The sequence below is a fragment of the Pundamilia nyererei genome, unplaced genomic scaffold (genome assembly GCF_000239375.1).
Source record: "Pundamilia nyererei isolate P.nyererei 1_Seehausen unplaced genomic scaffold, PunNye1.0 scaffold00073, whole genome shotgun sequence".
Classification (NCBI taxonomy): Eukaryota; Metazoa; Chordata; class Actinopteri; order Cichliformes; family Cichlidae; genus Pundamilia; species Pundamilia nyererei.
This window is the reverse complement of record NW_005187474.1, coordinates 1,191,921-1,213,262: the sequence shown is the minus strand read 5'-3', so window position 1 is coordinate 1,213,262 and position 21,342 is coordinate 1,191,921. Positions and strand designations below refer to the sequence as shown.

The following is a 21,342-nucleotide window of genomic DNA, read 5'->3' as shown; positions in this document are numbered from 1 at the left end:
AATTTTCCTCCTCACTGTCTTACAAAGGGTTTGATAACAACACCATCACCCCTCTTGTATCAACCCAGTAAAGAATATGGTACATCCAGCAGCTACTTAGATTATAGGTCAAACACTGGAATTAGGTTAGCCTGGCTGTATCCAGTGGCACCAAAATCGGTCTGCTTTTATATTTTAAGCTCCTAAAGTTTATCCGATGTATTTGTGCTCTCTTGTGCCTCCTTCAAGTGCCGTGTACGTTCCCTGACTGTAAGAAGGTGTTATATGACATACTGCAGAGAAGGCATGTCTTAAATGGTACCAAACACTGACAACAAAGTGTAAAATAAATAAAGTGTAAATATAATATGTCTTAAAAGTGTGAAAATATAAGTCCAATGTGGGAATCAAAATCTAACCTCTTAGGCAAAGGTTAATGTCACTCCTGCCAACTTTTGCCTTCAAAGATATCAGTGAATTAACAGATTATATTTTTTGGCTATTTTGAGTTAAAGGGTTAAATTTAACCTATTCTGGTCTCCGCCTGTGTTGAGGTGCCCAGTGTCAGCGGGGCGATACAATAAAAAGGTAATATGAACAGATCCTTGCCTGGAAAGCATGCATGTGTCTTGTGAGCATCTGAGATAGTGAAGATATGAATTAGCAACAGCAGAAATATCCACAGCTGTGGGCGCTATCAATTTCCATCAGAGTAGCTGGTCACTCTGCCCGATTCCTCTCTCTCCACACTTACTGTTGCTTGAGAAGGATAATGGGGTAGAGGGTAAGCCGTGTAATGCCACTAACACTCCTCTGGTAGAAAGATGCATTAGGCTTGGCTATGATACTAAGAGATGAGCCTTCACTTGCATTCATTATTCTTGATTTGGTCTAAATTGTAATTTAACAACAAATTGATCCTGTGGTAGTGCTGACCTTTGCTGCAAGGCTTTTACATTTTCCCTTAAAATGCCTGCGTGACGAGGGATTTTAGAACAGCCTTCCTGCTACTATTTTTCAAATTGACAACTGCGCATTGGGCCGGGAATGGATTTGGTGTGTTTTGTTCTCTGTTATTGGATGTGTAGTGATGACATTTAGAGACGAATTTAGGGAGATTTCATAGTTTTTCGTGTTATGTATTGAATGCATCGAAGCATTTGAGCAATTTTACACATTCACTTTACTAGTCAAGAGAAGTATTAGTCAACTAAAACAGTTGTATAATATGTTCTGAGGCTCTGGAAGGAGATCTGAAAAGAAAAATAAATAAATAAAACTCCCTATTCTACTCTTAAATATTTATCATACACTTGTTTTGGATATGGAAAATGTGAAAGAAGTAGAGTTGTCACAGTACTAGAATTTTAAACTCGATATTGATACCCAAGAAAAATACTCAATAATCATTTTCAATATTATGTGGGGAAAAACAATATTTACGTTATCTAAGCTAGTGCTGTGCCTCTAGGGCATAGGTGTCAAACTCTGGCCCGCGGGCCAGATTTGGCCCGCAGCCTAATTGCATTTGGCCCGCGAAGCCATACCAAATTACTATTAGAGCTGGCCTACTGGTATTATACAGCTAATATATATATTGTTTAGTATTAAGCTTTGCTTGTTCCATATTCAGTTTTTCAGCAAAACGTGTTTGAGTCCATAAGAAAAGATTCATTTTTATATCTGGAGGAAGATTTTTTTTTCAATAAATATTAACGTTAGCCCACGACTTTGTTCCAGTTTTGAAATTTGGCCCACTGTGTATTTGAGTTTGACACCCCTGCTCTAGGGGGACTTGGCACCATGTTTTTAACTAGAGTAGGTAAGCTAGGCTGTCACTGTTTCTGTCTAGTTGCTGGTACACATTTCTCTGCTTCTTGTCTGGGACTTTAAAAGAAATGTAACACTTTTTAGACACAAATAACTGTGTTATCCTGTTAAATTAATGTTGGGCATTATTAAGATGGGCAGGACTCACTTGCTGCCTGACATTTGGTGCCTAGCTCCCATTTTAGCATTTTAGTCATAGCTGCTAGCAGCTTCCTTAATAATAACAGATGGCGCTATAGGAAAACCTTTAAAAGTTAAACAGCTACTGTTAAAGTTTGGGCAGGTCAGGTTAACATTTGTGATAACTGTTTAATACTAATTAATTTCTTAACTATTAATTAATTATTCCTTATAAACTCTTGTTTAACGCTAACTAGTGAGGGCGAGGCTGTGTGTGTGTGTGTGTCTGCCTGTCTGCAGAGTTGTGGGAATTTTTGTGTCAACAGGAGGAGGCAAAGATGGCACTGTTGGTATCAATACTATTGCAAATGAGAATAATACTACAGTAATTTTTTAATATCGATGGGTATCTCTGTGTAGATTTTGACAACCCTAGAGAGAAAAGGCTGTTTATGTAGCACTACAATAAATGGGAACTGTGGGAGCTCAGACTCAAAGGTCTGTGAACTACCTGAAGAGGTACTCAGGAAAATCCTATTCAGTCCAAATGGCATCTCTCAAGAATAGTAGATAGTGAACAGAAACCTGTCTTTATTTGTGGTCATGCCCCATCGTAACTTCCAATGTTGGCAGTCAGTGAGTGAGCTCTGGGATTGACACTTTTCACTCTTCTTGTACTGAGTAGCCAACATGCTGAACTTTAGACTGTTGCAGTTAACTGGCATGACAGTTGATAGTTCATAATTTTTATATATAGTATTTTTGAGCAGTTGTTTAAAAAAAAAAAGCAAACATTTGACAGTTAAAGTTCTCTGTGTCTTTGTTAAATGATGTACAAATACCCACAGAATTTTCAGCTATGAGACTTTTTCAGTTTCAGGTTTTCCACAGTGAATATTTGCTGCTGACCTACTTTTTCAAAGCAAAACTGGCACGATAAACTACTTCTTTTTGTGGATATGTAAAATGGAACTGAACGGCTTCATTATGAAATCTTGCGTTCTTAATAATTCATCTTACTGAACTTTATTTAACAAATTACTTTATTTAATCACGCTGATGGTATACTTTAGATATTTTACATAATGCTCTTATTTTAGTGACTCTGTCACATCATAACTGACCGCTCTACCCAGTACGCCCAATATTGCGAGACAGAACTATGTTACATAAATAATGACTGCATGAAATATAAATGCAGAGCACTGTGGTGTCATAAAGCAACAGTATTCTGACTTTCACATTTTATTTAGCTGTGATTTCGCATAGTCTTTAAGACAATTTAGGGCAAATAATATTATTTATTTTCCTGCTGTGGATCATGGTAACAGCAGACTAAATACAGACAAGGAGGTATGTGGGGGTTGTCAGCATAAGAGCGAGGGCATGCAGTTAAACCTTTACTCAGCCTTCACAGTTATGTCTTAATAAGCAGGATCTAGCACTACGGTAATGGTTGTTGATTATTATGTCTTTGCAAAGCCGAGGAAAGACACAAAACACAAATATTTGACCAATATCCTGAATGCCTTTGTAAATTTCTGTGTATTTTGCTTAGTAAGCCAAAGGGATTCCTTAATCATCCTTAATGAGTCCTTAATCATACGTGCAATCTAAAAAACTCAAAGACAGAAAACATTAAAATGCTGTTTTTCAAAAATATAGTATCCATTTAACAGGTGCACTTCATACAAAGCTAAAACACTGCAATGCTGATGACTGTAAGCACAGATGACAAAAAGCTGATTCAGGCAGACATGATCTTATAAAATTGTCAAATGGCAGAGAAAATGAATTATATCTATTGCTGGATGCTGGGTCTAGTGAATGTGACACATGGTCCTTTATGTGAAGTGCATTGTCACTGAGATCCTGCCAAGACTACTCAGCCAACTGCATCCAGACACACTGTAGAGACACGAGTGCCTTAATGACATTTTGTACAGCTAGATGACGGCACCTTGTGCGTTGAAACAGTGGACAGAGCATTGTTCGTTTTCCTTTCTATATGTCTCACTTTATATTTAATCAGCTGTCACAGTTTTGAGTTCACAGTCAGGAGGCTAAGGATTCTGTAAAGGGTCAGAATAATGTCTGCAGGAGGCAACGAGAAGAAGAAAATCAATTTATAGATTTATGTCCAATCCTTGTTGCTGTTATCCTCCAGATGTTTTATTCAGTGAGGCATTAACTTGAATAGTAATGTAATTATTTTTCCATGAGCCATACACCATGTGCATGATCAACAGCGTAAGACCATCAGCAATGCAGATCGTATGATAGACAGTTGAGTGCATTTTGGTGTAGTGTTACCAGCACAATAGCACTGGGATCACTTTGTCAAGGGGATTAAATGGATTTACGTCTCTGGATTAGAATGTAACCAGCTGGGTACATTTGTGAAAGAAAGTTTGCGTGTGTGTTTGTGTGTGTGTGTCAGAGAGAGGCAAAACATGGCATGTTTTAATGGTTTCTGTCAGCTAATACTGAAGTTAAAGGGAAACTTCTTTTCTACTAAGCACCTTAAGAAACACTGGACCCCCCGTAATGCTTACTAAAGATTTGATTCATTAACTTTGCTCAAACCTTTGGACCAAATTTGCTATGAATAGCTGTTAGACTTGCTCCCAGTATTCAAATCCAGATGTGGTTTAGAATTACATGAGGATAACGTGCTCACATCAGATTTAATATAAGAATATGAAATGCATGTCTCTCAAGCTTTACTTGTGCAATAGCTATTAATAATTATTTCTCGAAATCATTTCTTAATTTGATTGTGAACATCATCATTAGAGGAAGGGAATCACTATAATAGTGTTAATTGTGCAGTAACCCCACAGGCTGCACAATCTTTCACAAGCTATCAAATAAGCAGTCCTCCTGCATAGATCCCTCACCGAATTTAAATGTAATACAACAAAGACTGCTATCACTGTATTGCACACCGCAGTGAGTCAATTATTAGTTACCTGTTAGTTATTGTGGCAAAATGTTTCAGTCAATGTTGGTCTTTGGGGTCTTGACATCAGCCAGTGTTCTTGTTTCTTTCACTTTTCTCATGTAGCTTCATGCTTGCCTTGTCAGAATGCTTTTTTTCAGCAGCCTGCTTCTCATTTTCAAGCAACGTTTTTTGTCAACATATACTGCATGCGTGTATAGTTTTTAAAGATCGGCTCTTTTCACAGAGGCCACTGTGACATGTCAGCGGAGTAAACACAGATGTAATTGATAAAACGATGGCCCCATTTAGTGCGCCTCAGCCATTTGTTTGAGCTCTGGCCCATCTGGTTGGAACCGGTCCATAATTAATTTGATTAATTACACCTGTGTTTAGCCTGCGACGGTCCGATCAAAAAGGCCCCTCTGAAAATGGCCTATAGAATCTCATTTATCTAAATGTCCTGTATTTTCTTAAATTTGGAAAGCTTTATCCACATCTGGCTACATTTTAAACAAAATTAAACCATTGTAAGGCAAATGCACAGTTCAGTACTGAAGGACAAGGATAAATGAGGCTCTAGTATGAGTTATACATATAATCAAAAATATTTCAAATTCCATCAAATGAAATCAATCTAAATTTTTACCAAAACTGATGTGGTCGTATTATACAACGAGTGAAGTGTTTAATTGTGATAATTTGGATTGATTTTGTGTGCATGGTGTCTGATTTGGAATGGGAACCAGTGGTGATGGTAAGTTTGGGTCAAAATAAATCTGGGCAAGAAACCATATTAAAGAGGTAGGAGTTTATTTAGCAGCGGTCCCTATTTGGTCGCATGGTTATTGTAACTGGATTGATCACACAACCATGTTTCTTTGTCTTCTATATATATATACATTGCATGTTGGTGTTTTCATGATTTTTGGTTAATTTTTTAAATCCAAAGTTAAAAGTCTAATAACTGTGTTCTCATCACATTTATTTATTTTCTATATTTATTTATTAGATCCTTTTGTATCTGTCTGGTGTTACATTTTAATGATCAAATATTAAATACTATTGCTATGTATCAGTGATGAATAGTACTGCTGACTGATTATATATTATTATTCTTTTCATAGGAAATGTGTGGGTCCTTACGCATCCTTACGTGATTATTTTTGCATGTTTCCAGTCAAATCATTTTGTTAAACTCATTTATTTCCTTGCTGTTAGCATGTTTTCTGCACTTGTTTGCTATTAGTTTGCTAGCATATACTTCTTCACCTATATCTTTCATTTGAGACCAATTTCACATGTCAGTTTTGGGCTTTTTTGTTTTGTTTTTTTTTACTTCCACAAAACTCACATTGTTTGCCAAAAATTAGTGTTAGGAGAATTTCATCCGGGAGGCAATCTCCTTTTGTATTGCCCGTATGTGGTCACTGGTCATTGCCTTCACTACTGTGACCAATTCACCTGAATAAGTGACACGAGACTCCACTGCCGGTTCGGAAACCTCAGAGGCATTGCTTTACCGCAGCCGGCTCAATTTATTTAGGTTATTTTCTGTTGCAGCGTATTTCATCACATGCACCGGCTTTTCAGTCAAGAAAAACAAACTCGATTTCACTGAGCTGCTGGAGTAAATAGTTGTTGATACAAAAAGTTGCAGTTCATTATTTTAAAAAAACGTCAAATAAAAAAAGTAAAGATTTAACAAGCTTAACAGAACACTATGAAACCGCCTCAAGTTTCAATATAATGGACTTGCTTGATAGAATTAAATTCTTTGAAGTCGTTTCAAATGTTCAAAAGTTCACTCAGAGCTCTGTCCTGTATTCCAGGTCAATGCACGGACAAAAACACGTGTACGTGCTTTAGCGTTTCCTCTGCAGGGGTTACAATAGGTCACTTGCATGTGATGTTTAATGCCTTGCATGGTGATGACATGCAATGGCCAGTACTAGTCTGCATGCTGCTTAATGAATATCTTCCTCTTTTTCTCTTTGCCTGTCTGTGCTTCCAGAAGACAACTATAATGAAGGTGGGTATTGTAATTGAAACTGGTTCTATTTTTTTCTAACACATTGTTATGGCTAAGGCTTCTCAGTGTTTTATAAGGGTAACAGTATCGCTGTTACTGGAGTGGTAAGTCTGATTAATTAAATTTTCTCTGTTATTTCTGGGTATTCAAACAATACTCGAACATCACCATAGCCTTCACAGCCAAGACATTTAAAAATGCATATTAAACGGATCTAAGGGCGTTAAAGGGTCAGTAAAATATCTTATTTAAATGGGTACAAGCACTGATATTAGCATGTCCATTTATTACTCATATCCCAGTGATTCTTTTTGCATGAGATTGCAAAGATTAGATTTTTTTATATGTAGTTTTGGAGAATGGGATTGGATATCCTTTTTAGTTGAAGACCTACCCAGAGGGTTAACTGTGAATACTTGTACAGCAATTCTGTGCCTGCTTTGATTGCCTCATTTAATCAATAGTCTACTTTAGGACCATGTGAACCAGATCTGATACTAGTACGGGCTAGTAGCACCAAATTATTACTCTAAGAAACACTGACAAAAGAAAGATTGAAGCAATTATTGAGCACAATATTGGCTAAAAAAATGTTTTTTAATAAATTCATTAAAGATGCACATTTAATAAAGTAAATGCAGATTTTTGTTGACTGAAATCTTTGTTCGTGGTTATCACAACTCAAAATTTATTTGGTTGAATCTTGTTGGTAAGTATATTGTAATAAAAAGGAAAAGGGCATCTTAATTTATTCCATGCAGACTTTTAACACAATGACAGCTTCCTTATTATTAAGCAAGGCTGGTCATGTTGTTTGTATTGAGATTAATTTTAAAATGAGTATTTGAGATGTGAAGCTGAAAGGCTAAGCAGAACACACGATTTATAACAGAAAACTGCGTCAGAAGACATCTTCATCTTTTTTACCCGTATGATTTTGTTTGAATATGAATCAAATATTAACTGAACGCAGGTCTATATTTGAATAGCGATTGCTCTTTAAGGGTGGTAGGCGGAATGATGATCTTTGAGCACAAAGATCAGCCTGAATTTAAATTTCTGAATTATATCTAGTAAGTGGATGATGATGATGCATTGCAACCTGCTTCGGTTGACCAAATGCTCATCTTGCTGACCCTGTCTATGCATCCTCCTATTTCTCTCCTTCCCACTTTTTCCCTATCCACACTCCTCAAGTAACACAGACATCTGCACTGAAAGAGATGCCTGCGTGTCAGTGTCACACAGCTTCCCATGATCCCTTGTTCTCTGCTGACTGTGCTCTTGTTTTCCTTTAAGGTCTGGCACACCTGATGATGGGCGACCAAGGTATGAGCTCTGTTCCTTTTTCCAGCAATTCCCCCATTTGTCCCTCTTGCTCCCATTGTGCTCAGAAGTGTGTGTGCGTGCCTGTAACTCTTATTTAACATCCAGGCTTGAAGCTTCAGATATGGGCTGTCAATTCACTTATACTGACTGATCTGGCTAATTTTCACTCTCTCAGTGAGTTTTTTTTTTCCTCCCCATCTTTTCAAGCTCATTTAGCTTTCTATTCACGACTCTGCTGTGTCGCCATTTGTTTCCATCTTTCTTTCTTTTTAATTATTCTAATTTACTTCATGTTCTTTTGTTTACTGGGAATGTGGTTAGAGTAACGAGACACTTCCATCAGCATCATTTGAATGTAATGCATGGTGGTGGTAAATGGCTTACTGAAATTTTAAGCTAATCTTCATCTGTCCTCGCTCCTGTAATGCATGTAGCGATTGTCTGCACAGAGTCTGTCCATTCTGTTTTTGTGATCCTGCACATTTTTATTATGTAGCACAGATAGAATGAGAAGTTTTGGTTTTATCTTTCATCATTATTCCCATTACAGTTACACATTTCCTCTCTTCTGATTGCACATATTTGTAGTCATCAAGCCTCTTGCTCCTGTCCTCTGTCCTTTTCCGACGTGACCATGACACTTATTCGTGTCTCCTCTCCTTTTGTTCTCCCTTTTTGTCTGGAATATGCTTTCTTCATGGACATTTCATCAAATTTCATAGGTAAAAGTAAAGGTACTACCCTTTTAATTCTGAGTTTTCATTGAACTAAGCTAGCCATGTTTGTGACATTATATACTCATGCTGAATGAAGTATATAAAGTCATTGGCATTTTTGAAACTTGCTTTTTCAACCATTAATGAAAGCTTTTCAAGGTAGGTACCACTTTCGCTTCGTGTTCACACTTTTAAGCTGCGCCATTTGTTCCTTTCTGCTTGTGCATGGGGATCATAAACAAGTCTCACATGGGCATATGAACACACTAGTTTCTGTCGTAGTTCCAGTACACCACCACCACCACCACCACTGGGGTAACTACAAGCTTTCTGTTCAAATCATGATTTTTGGGGTTGTGGGTGAGGCTTGATCATAGTGTTGTGGGCCTCCCATCCTGGCTGTGATCCTCACCTCTTCTCCCTGTGGGGTAAGTGGACTTCTGATCTTTCCCATTTGACTCTCCTCCTCAGGGCAGAGAGGGGAAGCTTGGCTTCTAAGGTCCCTACTGAGCATTCAAGGTAAAACTTTGATTCTTTCAAGTTGAAGTAAAGCTGGAAGCTATATAAGTCCTCTTCAGCTTACATCAGTGTAATGCAGTTTAATGTTTGCTAATTAGAAAATAATGTTTAATAATACTTTATAACTCAATTGAAACATAATAAAGACTGATTTTGGCAATCAGTCTTTCCTTTTGCATTCTGAAATTACATTTTTTCTTGCTTTTGCTTGACCTTTGTCTTAAAATTGACTGTGTCATTCGTTCTGATTGTAGAAATTCCTTGCAAATTAGTTTGGAACATTTTTGTTACTTAAGACCAAATAGAAAAATATCATGATAATGCTGTCTCTTATCATGTACTTGTGAAGCATCATCTAAACAGGTAAGTCTTCCAAGTGACCTTTAGACGCACAGTGTGAGGAATTATGTTGTTGGATTTTGTGCCATCAAATGCCATGCTACTAAAGCTGCAGTGCTATTTGTGACCAAACACACATACACACACAAACACACCATGTTCTTATTACAAGGAAAGATATTGCATTGGCTTAAATTAAATTTGTGGACAATTACCTTAAGCCAAACCACAATCCCCACTTGCCTTAACTTAACCTTCAACTGAGTCGTCATAATAAAATGTATAGATTATGTTATGGAGACTAGACGCACATACCCACAAAAATAAAACCCACTGTCCATTCTAAATACAGACATTGATTTTTCCATCCGCTAAGGTAAGTCTTTGTGTTTTATTTTCGGTTTTGAAGATGGATGCGTACAAATTTGACATACATGCAACATATATTCACTACATTTTTTGTTAACAATAAATCTAGCTCTGTAGGTGACTTCAAAACATTTTTCTAAAATTATGCAAAAAAAAAAAAGCATCATGTGCATGTACATATAAGGAATTGCGTATGTAGAAGGTTAGTCGATTGCACAAAAATAAAACCCTTTGAATTGTGTATAGTGTACAGTATGAGGCTTCTGATGCTTTGGTTTTATTACACTGTACCACACGCTCAGCTTGGACGTGGCAGAAGGAAAGCCACGGGGAGAGATTGAGATAATGCTGATGAGGCACAAATCTGCCATACGTGGAACACTGCTTCTAATTTGGGCCATGGTTAGCTGTCCCCCGTGTTGTACAGTGTGAAACATAGTCAATCCTTTTACATGCTGTGTGGTAAATCTAAGAACGAGCACAGAGCGACAGTGCATTCACTGTCTGCTATAAGCTTGTGAGAATATTGTGCATTATGTTGTCCCTCCCACCCCTTCCTCCCAAGGTGCTGCTGTGTCATGTTAACTGCTTTATACCCTGTTTCATGGGTAGCCTTTTGAGAATGGGCTTGTGAATGTGCACTGCTTTCAGCTGGTACACTGCCACCGGATTCCTGAAACCTTGTTTCCATCTAGCTCTAGCGAGCGGGGCATGCCGTAGGATAAGTCATAATACCACTGACCTACAAATCACCAGGGTATTTAATTGCACTCATCACAATAAACTGCCATGTGCAGCTTAAGAGAAACTGCAGGCTGTGCAGACAGGCTTACAGGTACAACTGTGCTATTTCTAAATTAGTATACTTCTAATGTAATTGCTTTCAGTTTCTGAACATGGGAATGTCTCTTCTCATTGTAGTGTTCACACGCCACAGGTTTTCTGTAAAGTGAGAAAGCGAATCCCTCTGGTAGCTGCCTTGTACATATTGTGCTACATTTTAAATGTCAAATTAAATGGATATTTAAAATACTCTACTATATTACAGAAGCCTGACTCACCCAGACTTTTAACTGAGTGTCATAGACGTGTAAAGATGACACATTTCTTCAAATAGTAACTTTTGGAGTCACCTCATAGTGTTTTGTTTGATACATGTGAGGTGACTTATAAGATGAATATCAAATTATCAAAAGTGATAATTTCACAGCAATTACAGGAGTTAAGAGTGTAGATATGATTCATGTCCTCACCCAGTGAAGTTGGCCATTGCTTGGTGGTATTAATAGCAACGACTTTAGAGTTGAACAAAGATTTGCAAGTGTTTTGGATAAATGCTGTGAATCATAAATGGAACAAAGCCACACGAGGCAGAAAAAACTCAAGACAGGTTTCGCATGTCAAAACCAACATCATAAATGCTAGAGAGGTGCATTAGCTAAATTCAATTCTAGTATCCCATCTAATCTCGCAATCTAGGAACATTTGATAAAAGAATATCTGTATTATTATCAGTATTTTCCAGTAATAGATATAGCTTAAAAGTAGCATATAGTGCTATAAGAGTGTGTTCAGGTCAATAAAAACGGTGCCTCAATTTTTCTGTTTAATTTAACCATCCATTTATTTTAACGCAAGTGCTTATTTAGAGTTATTATTGAGAGTTTGACAGTTTCTATAGCTGCAAATGCTGTAAGAGCCTATTATCAAATATGAAGAGGTATTATAAAAAGTGATTTTTTAGTTTTTGTATTGAAGTTTGTAGTGGCAGGTGGGTCACATATTGACTTTAACACTTTAACTGCCTATGACTCGGTAGCATTAGCAAATTATACAAAACAGTCTATGTTGTTTATGTTGTTTTTAACACAGTTTTAAGGAACTACATAATGTACTCTTGTAGTTTGACTAGAATGAAGATTTAAGATTGCATGCGTCGCACTTAATTTGTGTTAGCACTAACGGGATAGCTTGTCTACCAGGTTATGTTAATGGTGACATGAATCCAGCTCCCATCCACACAAACATATATGCTTGTTCAGGATACCTAGTCATCGCATTTAAACATACTGAATACCTCAAGCATCATTTACAATGTACAGGCTTAATCTTAAAAATGGGCATATTTTAGCCCTAACCCATGATCTGTTTCTAAACCTAATCAGGTCGATTTGCTGCGCAACCATAACCATTAGTTTTTGGTGCATTCTCCAATTAGTCACTAAAAGCAAGCAAAAATAAATGATTATTGAATGAAATCACATACAAAATACAAATCTCAGAAAATCTCCTTGGAAACCTACCAGCATCTTAAGCCACTGCTACCCCTAGCTGTCATCATGTCAGATGCCAGCAGCTTTGACAAGCAGCTTTGGCAGTATGACATGATATTTTGGGATGAGAACACAAATATTCATAATCATGCATTAAACTATAAAGTAAGCATTTGTTCTTGAGTTTGTATTTGTTATAATGTATGATAGTGTTGACGGAATCATAAGAAAGGCAGGCATGATGAAACATAATATTCAGCGTTATGAACCAAAGGCAATTTAATGCATTATATACTTTCTTATCGTGGCTACAATCAGACTCCATGTGTGTGACAGTGTTGCAATAGAAAGTAAGAAATACTTTTTAGATAACATGGAGCAGCATGTCAGAGTGCAGAAACTGTCAAGACTTTTGTGCCTTCTTTATCTGACAGGTTACACAATATCATGCGGTGTGTGTTGAATCAACAACAGATGTTGCCTTTGTAAGTTCACATGAAACCTGGAAGAGTGTCTGTGAAATTCCTTTAGCTCTACTGACAGGATTAGTTTCTTAGACATTAGGTATACAGTATCTGTGGCAGTTTTTCTTTTCTTGGTGAATAGACACTAACTTCAAAAATAAGAAAAGCAGGTATACTTTAGTAAAGGTGGCCCTGAGTGTTAATTTCTGAAGGTCTTGATTCATACTTCTCTTGGAGGCCACACTTAAAGTTAATAACACTTTAGAGTAAGTGGTCATCGTAATTTCTCATCATGTGAAATGTCAGTGGAAGTGTTATTTGGGATGCTGACTCAGAATTTTCAACAAAGCGCAACTATGTTTGTCTGTAGGTCTTGGCATTTATATATAGCATCACCATCTGGTCTGAAAACCCCAGTCAGAGCCTGACTGAAGCTTATGCTGCATACAAATCACTAGCTCTTTCTTCCAGGCAATGTAAAGTATGCACATTTGAAATTAATTAACTGTATATCTGTATTACACTGTGCTCATTTTTAAAAAAAAATACAGCTTCTGCAACATTGTTCATGTATTTTCTTAAGTGTTTTAGCATTAACTTTTTAAGCTCAAGCAAATATCCCTGTTGACTAACCCAGATTCCAAAGCTTATCCACTAGCACAGTAAATAAACTATAAGAGGAAGCACACTTGGTTGAGGGTTCTAGTAGCTGCAGGCAAAAGAGCCCTGGGGGCTGACGACCCACGTGCGCAACTGTTCTGTGGAAAAAGAAGTGAGCGACCACTGCAGAGACAGCATAAAGTGGCAGCATGTACTGTATATGCACTGAGTCAAGAGGATGTAACTGGAATTCTGTCAAAACTATTTTCACACATACAGTGTCATCACTCAAGTTTCCTCATAACAACAGTGTGAAAACATGATTAATGCTAGCGCGAGGGTGAGCTAAATGAGTTAAGTGTCATCATAATAATTCATTAGTAAGTAAGTAAGAGATTCACAGAACAAATACTGTGCTGTATGTAAATGACCGGGTCATCTTAGAAATAATTAGGTAAAATCCTCCAATAAACAATGGGGAAAAGTTTACAGTGCTAATTGTTAGCACTGATGCCTCACAGCAAAAAGATCCTGGGTTCAAAACCACCATCTGGATGAGACCTTAGTGTGTGGACTTTGCATGTTTTCCCTTTGTTTTCGTTGGGTGTCTCCGTCTACTCCCGCTTCCTCCCACGATTCCAACACATGCAGTTAGTGGAAAGCACTTTGAATCACCTTGTTGTTGAATTGTGCTATACAAATAAACTTGCCTTGCCTTGGCTAGTGCGGTTAGGTTAGCCGGTGATTACAATTGCCTATAGGTTTGAATTGAAAGGAGAATGGTTGTCTGTCTCTCCGTGCTAGCCCTGTCACAGACTGACTACCTGTCCGGAGTGTACCCTGCCTCTTGCCCTGTGGCAGCTGGGACAGGGAAGGGAATGGACGGTCGGATGGACATTCAGTTAAGAAAACAATAACTACTACATTGCATACATTTTAAAATTAGAGGTAATGGGCAGTAGACAAAAAAACATAATAATAATAATAATAATAATTTAATAAATACATTCTTGTAAAAGTAAAACCATCCACATCTGCCTGCTATATCTGCAGTCTCTCTCACTTAACTGTAATTAAGTTTAAAGCCACACTTTGTTAGTAAGGTGCATCTATTATTGACTGTGATGTTAATTAATGCGGATGCTAGGTATAGCTGTTAGTAAACGCGTGTGAACTAAAATGTAACGATGTAAACAATTTTCTTTCATTTTCTTCTTGAATTTAAAGGGACTAGTTACGTTGTTACACTTAGATTTTGTATATACTGTGTTCTCTACACTTAGAGCTTATTTTTGCATTCAAATTTAACTGTCTAGACTGTCTGGACTGTCTAGTTTACCTATTATATACACCAACGGTCATCTGTGTTTGTTAAAACCAAGATAATTGCACTTGATGCGTCACAGAAATGGTTTTCACAGTAACCAAGTTGGGGAAACTGACTTTGCACTACAGAGAAAAAGGCCTATAATTGCCTCAAGTGAGATTTGTGTATCTTGACATGGCAGATTGGCAACAGTGCACTAAAGCTCCACAGATTAGTACATTACCACAGATTCTCTTCCTGGAGGGAAGGTTGGAAGAGGAAGAGTAAAGGACCTAAAGCAGGCATAGAGAATGAGCACAAGAAAATGGGCAATGCGAGAGGGCTACTATATGAAAAGAAGAAGTGTGACAAAGTGAGATTGGAAAATAGAGACATGAGACTTTCATAGCATTTGAAAAATATAATGATCAAGGAAAGAAATTGAAGAAGGATGTCTTCCTTTTAAAGAAAATTCCATTTTATTATTTTGAGGATATATAATACTTCCATACATCAGACCTGCTTACCTGATTTGCTGACAGACAAGCAGTAGCTTGTCTTCAAGTCACGGAATTGGAACGTCGGAGCATTTTCTCACGGCTCATGCTGATCGTGAATCATAACAAAATCCCAAAGTAGACTTTGAAATAATAGTTATCAGTACGTTTCCCAACAAATATTTACTATAAAAAATGACAAGCATAAATTTCCCTGACCTAAAGAAAGGGTGACATAGAATGTAAAATAAAAAGGTTGGATCAATATGGACAAGGCTCATCTGGCTCCCCAGGTAGAGTGGAAGGAGATCTGCTCCCGATCAATAACGCTGGTCGATGCCGGTGAGAGACTGTAGTGATGAAAAACTCTATTTCTTGGCCCCCAGAAGGAAGTGGATGAATCGTAGCAGAAAATAGATTAAAGGTAGATACCTATACTTCAGCTGTAGACTTTGAAATGCATCCTTTGCATGGTGGCTTGTTTAGTTGTATTTTAGCCTTTAGATCTTGGATGATGGGCTTATTACTGGCCTTCACTGATGGAACGTTGCCAAGTGTTGTTAGAATGTACTGTAAATGGTTTAAAATTACATTTATCCTTGCAGTAGGTACTGTGAAATGAGACCTGCTAAAGTTCTACAAGTTTATAGAGTAATGTGTTGTACTGTGGTGCTGCTTTGTGTAGGTGATTTATGATAGCATAAACCATTGGTTTAGCCACCTTCAAAGAGATTGCTACCCCACCCCCAACACTTCATTCATCTTCTCCTTTTTACACTTTAAACCCTGAATGTTTCCTTCCAGATGTGTTAAAGACAAAGGATGACTCACTTATATAGAATCACTCTTACAGAATGACATCTTCGTGTGTTTTTCTAAGATAAATGTACATGTATTCTCTTTCCATTGGCATTATAGTCATTTAAAGTATGATATCTATGGAAATAAACACAGATGTGATGGCCAATCCCTGATAATGAGAGTTTTGTGTCAAGATCTGATCATTGACATACATTTAACCAACACCACATCTGGTAGTTGGTTTATATGAATGATTATTACATTTAAATAAAAAAAAGAACCCCCCCACACGCATGAAAGTGATGGCCTTATCACTAAAATAATCTTTCATTTAAGTAAACTTTTTATGTGGACTCCCTCCTTTTCACCTACTGTGAGCAAGTTTGTGACATCATAAATACAACTAGCTTGAAACCAAGAAAACTAGTTTGAACTCTTTTTAGGTTGAGTAATGATCACATACATGTAAACATAACTCTTATAGGCTTAAGAATTGCTTGTTGTAATGCTGTCACCCAGAGTACAGGGGTCTTCTCTCTGCCGTCATGGCACTGTTATCTTATAGATGATCCCACCCCCGTCACTAGTTTCAATAACTATATTGTACACTAGGACATCCATTGACTGTGACATTTGCCTTTGCTGATGCTGCTGTGTACTAGTTTGTATAATTGCTAATAATGCGTTACAAGTTACTATTGCAACAAAGCTCATTAGATTACTGTTACTTTCCCGTAAGCACGCTGCGTTACTGCGTTACTAAAGCCGTGATTTTTTTGCGAGAGTGTCTCATGACAATGACGTGAGTGCGACGTTCGTGGCAACAGCTGTGTGCAGATCAACAATGGATAATATATAGAGTGCGGGAGAGTGTGACCGTGCAGCGTTTAACGTGTGGAAGTACTGACCTTACTTTGAGTTTGATTCCGTAAAAAGTGACAAAAACATTAGCATCCGCTGCTCACTGCGTGGGAAGAAAACTTCTTTTTACAGCGAAAAAAACCCCTAAACCTCCGAGCAAGCACCGAGTGCGCTGCCACAGAATCTTCCACTGACCGCACCAGGGCAAACATCCGCCTGGCCCACTCCTGCTAAACAGGTGAAAATAGAGCAACAGGACCACTGAGTCTTTGATTTTATTTATTTTCTGCTGTGTTTCACTTGCATTTATTTGAAAGACTGAGTGTAAACACAAAAAATATTTTATTTTATGTGCTAGACTGTGCAGAAAATAGGTTTAAATGTTAAACAAATTTCTTCCAGTCAGAGAATGTTGCATATAATTAAATTTTTGCTTGATGCATAAAGTTAAAAGATTAAAACTAATAAAACAAGTTTCAAAAAGAGACTTTTCCATATGATTACATTTTGTATGATGAATTATGCAGAAAAAGTAGAATTGGACTGAAAGATCTATCGCTTTATCACCTATAAAGCAATAGCAATAGGGGATAAATCATGTTTTAAAAAGTAACTAAGTAACTAATTACGTTTGGAAATAAGTAATCAGTAAAGTAATGTGATTACTTTTTTGGGGGGGAGTAATCCGTAATTAGTTACTGATTACTTTTTTCAAGTAACTTGACCAACACTGGCCATCATCACATTATATACATTTTCCTGAGGAGGCTCTTTAAAGGTCTCTTTAAAGCTAAACAGATCTGCCTTCTTTCAGTTATTTATTCGTTTAATTAATGAATAAAATGTAAACTTTAATTAGGACTCCAGAGATTTCGCGTGATTGTTACAACATTGACTGAATATTTTTGTCTAGCTGACCAAACCGAAAGTAGATGCCTTTTCAGTGATGCATTGCAAGGAAATGGCAAGGCTCCCTGTGGGAAATTGAATAGTCCATTTCCAATTGAGTGTGCCCTGGAAAATCCATGGGGGTCAGTGGCAATTTGTCTCAGAAGGTCTACACTGAGAGTCATTATGCTCAAGACCAACATGTCCCGAGGGACAAAACCATTCTTTAGAGGGAGAATTGTATTCCCTTTTGATAAATATAAAATATTTCCTTTCTCTTTTTGTGCTTTGTCTTCAAAATCTGTAAGATTTTCTCCCCATTCAAAAAAGAAACGTGCATGGCAGTGTAATGAGCACAATGGAACACTTTTTACCATCATAGTGAAGCAGTTTCTCATTAACCTCCGTTTCTGAGTACCCCATCTTTGTTGAACAAGTTGCTCATGTCCCTTGTATAATTATAAACAAAGTCCTATATCTATGCCACTCCAGTGAAGCTCAGATTACAAGTGTCATGAATTTTAATGGACACAATGTGCTGCGATCAATCATTATAGTTTGCTTATGCTTTCAGCTGGAGGAGAGTGACTTTTAGACAAATGTTTCCTGTTAGGCAAACCTCTGATTTCTTTTTTCTTTGTTGCTGCCATGCAACCTAATTTCCATTCATACCTGATAGTTAGCCACTTGTGGTTTTGTGATGGAGGATCAGAATAATGACTTCCGTTGAGAATGCCGTTAAAGACTGCACATGCATATATGATGATCAGTGCTAATTGACTGCTAAAAGGTAAGCTAGAACGGGGTTACTTTTGGTCATATTAACAAAGCAACTCTTCATTAATGAGAGAGTGCTGGGGTTTTTCATTCCAATTAATTTTGTTATCGTAAATTCAATTTAAAGCAATATTATTGGTCATTAATTATATTGAAACATTTATGGATGAGATAAAATTAATGAACTACCTCAGAAAATATTCCGCAACCTTTCTCTGTTACACTGCATTTCCAAGTAAAACACTAGAATGAACTGTAAATATACGATTTAATATTTATTCATAGTGTTCAGGAAATGAGCAACTTATACAAAATATCTATCTTTTACTTTGACATTTATGTCATAAAGCCAAAAAAATAATCACAATAATCGTACTTCTTAATGGCATGTAATGAAGACATGTTGTTTAAAACATGTTTACACTTTTTTTTATTCCTATTTAGACATTTCAGACCTTTTAAGTAATTATTCAGTTCTGTAATGTCTTTAAATACTCTCTCAGAGCTTTGTAACAAAGTAGCGTTGAATGATTACTATGTTCAGAAATATCTTTTTTTGCTTTTACTGCTGATGCTTGTCTAAGTAATGCTTTTCACTTGGGGGAAAGTACATGCATTTGCTTCTGTGCTATTCATTTGCCCTTCTCTTTCATTTCCTGCTATGCCTTTTTTCCCCTGTGTGGTTCTTGGATTCAAATCACCTGTGCTTTGCCCACATGTCCTCAGAGAGACAAAGAGAGAAAGAGAGAGAGAGTTTACACGGCTGCACTTGATCCAGCTCTATCAATGAGAGTCTAGTTATCAGTGCATTTTTATTTGGTTTGTGGATGAGAGCCATCTCAGAGAAACATCAAAATGGCATTACTACTCCTGTTTTTCATTTCATTTTTGTTTTAGAAAGTTAAGAGGAGCATGATGATACTCAGCAATGAATGTAGCTCATAAAATTGGGCCTTAAAAGAACAGAAAAATACATTTTATATCAGCTGACTTGTTTTTATTTTATTTTTTAATTTATTGTTTTCCCTGTAATTAGATACTTTGAGAAGGTGTTATAGGTGCGTAAATTTCAAAAACTGGCGTTATTTGCACGTAGATGGATCCTGCATCTCTTAATAGTTTAAGAGAAAAAAACGTACAGACAAAGCTTCTTCTTCTTATCATTATCATCATTATTATTATTATTATTATTATTATTATTATTATTATTATTATTCTACAGTCAGAAGTAAGCATGGATCGTACTTGTATGTACACAAAAATAAAAAACACTTCTGACTTTTAAGGATGACTGGACCCAAGACTGTTGAACTCAGATTATATTAATGCATGACCTCCTTGCTACAAACTAAAGGTTCAATCCTGTATATTTATTTTATTATTTTGTATATTATAGTATACTTTATTATATTGTTTTTGAAGTGTTAGGGTGAAAATCTAAAAGTATTTGCCTTCTCTTTTATTAAAAGAATGGAGAGCAACAAGTGTATCACATTATAGAAGCTGTGTCTTTATGAGTTAAAACTGTTGGTTTCCCTCTAGTGGCATTCACACCTCTCATAAATTATAGAATAAACTCGTGGTTTCATTTGGAGTTATTCCCTTTAGTGCACTAATAACCTATCACGTTTCTTTGTGATCTCAGTTTTAGTGATAAGTGCGTTTGTACAGGCTGAAATTTCCCACAACAATTAAGCTATGAAAGGAAGGATTATATTACACAATCTCAGTTGTATGTCTGTACATTGCAACAAAAGACTAGAAAAATAAGAGCTTAAATCAAGTTTTTTTTTTATAGTTTTAAATAGAACTGACCAATTCTACCTTTTATTAATGCTTAATATTGCTCATGTTTCTTGATACGCTGTGCTGTTGTAGTAGGATTGCTTTAGATAGCCTTGCTGTCGTAATTCACTCCCTGTGAAGGTCACAGGGGAGCTGCCAAAATGTCCATGTTCTCATGAACGTGCTAAAGCTCCCAAAGATTAAAGTGGTTGTCTGAATAAACCCATGCTACACTATTACTTTTCAGTTTTGTTCACAGTCAGTTGTTATTTATCCTTGGACGTTATCATTTTGAGTTTATGGGACTAGATTTTCACATTACTGGGACTCAAAGTAGCAACACAGCAAGTCTTTAAATTTACCCTGAAAAGTAAAATAGCATTTGTGGATGGCATCAACTTTGAGATTATCCAGAAACAAGCGAGGCTAATCATTGAAAATCCATTATTTCAGGTAACACTTTAATCTCTCATAGACCGACTTTTGTGTGACAAACACTTACTTTGCTCTGAGTGCAGCAGATTGTACACTGATGTTTATCATATTTCTTCTATTATGTGGGAAATCATTATCCCTGAGCTCTGCTAAAAATGTTTTTTTTTCGGCATTGTTCTGAAGTGTAGAGTGCTCGACAAGCGCTGCAGTTAGTGCCTGTTAGTTTCACTGCGGTTTTGTAATCACAGGCAAGATTTCACGTAAAAATACTATGACATAGTGAGGGTGTGTCACAGGGCCATCCTATCCTAGCATAATTGAGATCACACACATTTTTCCTGCGTGCTAAATTAATATCTGGCTTTCAGGATGTTCACTTCACCCACAGGAAATTAAAAAGCAAAGTTTAATACAAGTTGTCTGCAAAACCACAGAAAGCCAGGGTAATGTTAAAAAAAAAAATCTCCCTTTCACATTCTCT

General features: G+C 36.8%; 1 protein-coding gene across 7 annotated transcripts in view; it reads left to right on the top strand.

Annotated features, from left to right (window-relative positions):
- LOC102193674 (neurexin-1a) overlaps window positions 1-21,342 on the top strand; it is a 259,420-nt gene that overhangs the window by 13,513 nt on the left and 224,565 nt on the right. For 2 of the 7 annotated variants that reach the window (XM_013911869.1, XM_013911866.1), the window contains exons 3-4: window positions 6,885-6,902; window positions 8,202-8,231. The exons of 1 other annotated variant lie outside the window; for it this stretch is intronic. In XM_013911869.1, the coding sequence (XP_013767323.1) occupies window positions 6,885-6,902; window positions 8,202-8,231 (48 nt within the window). Of the gene's footprint in view, window positions 1-6,884; window positions 6,903-8,201; window positions 8,232-8,953; window positions 8,966-9,418; window positions 9,467-21,342 lie in introns of all 7 variants that reach the window. 4 more of the 7 variants (XM_013911862.1, XM_013911863.1, XM_013911865.1 and 1 more) reach the window with 4 other exon arrangements.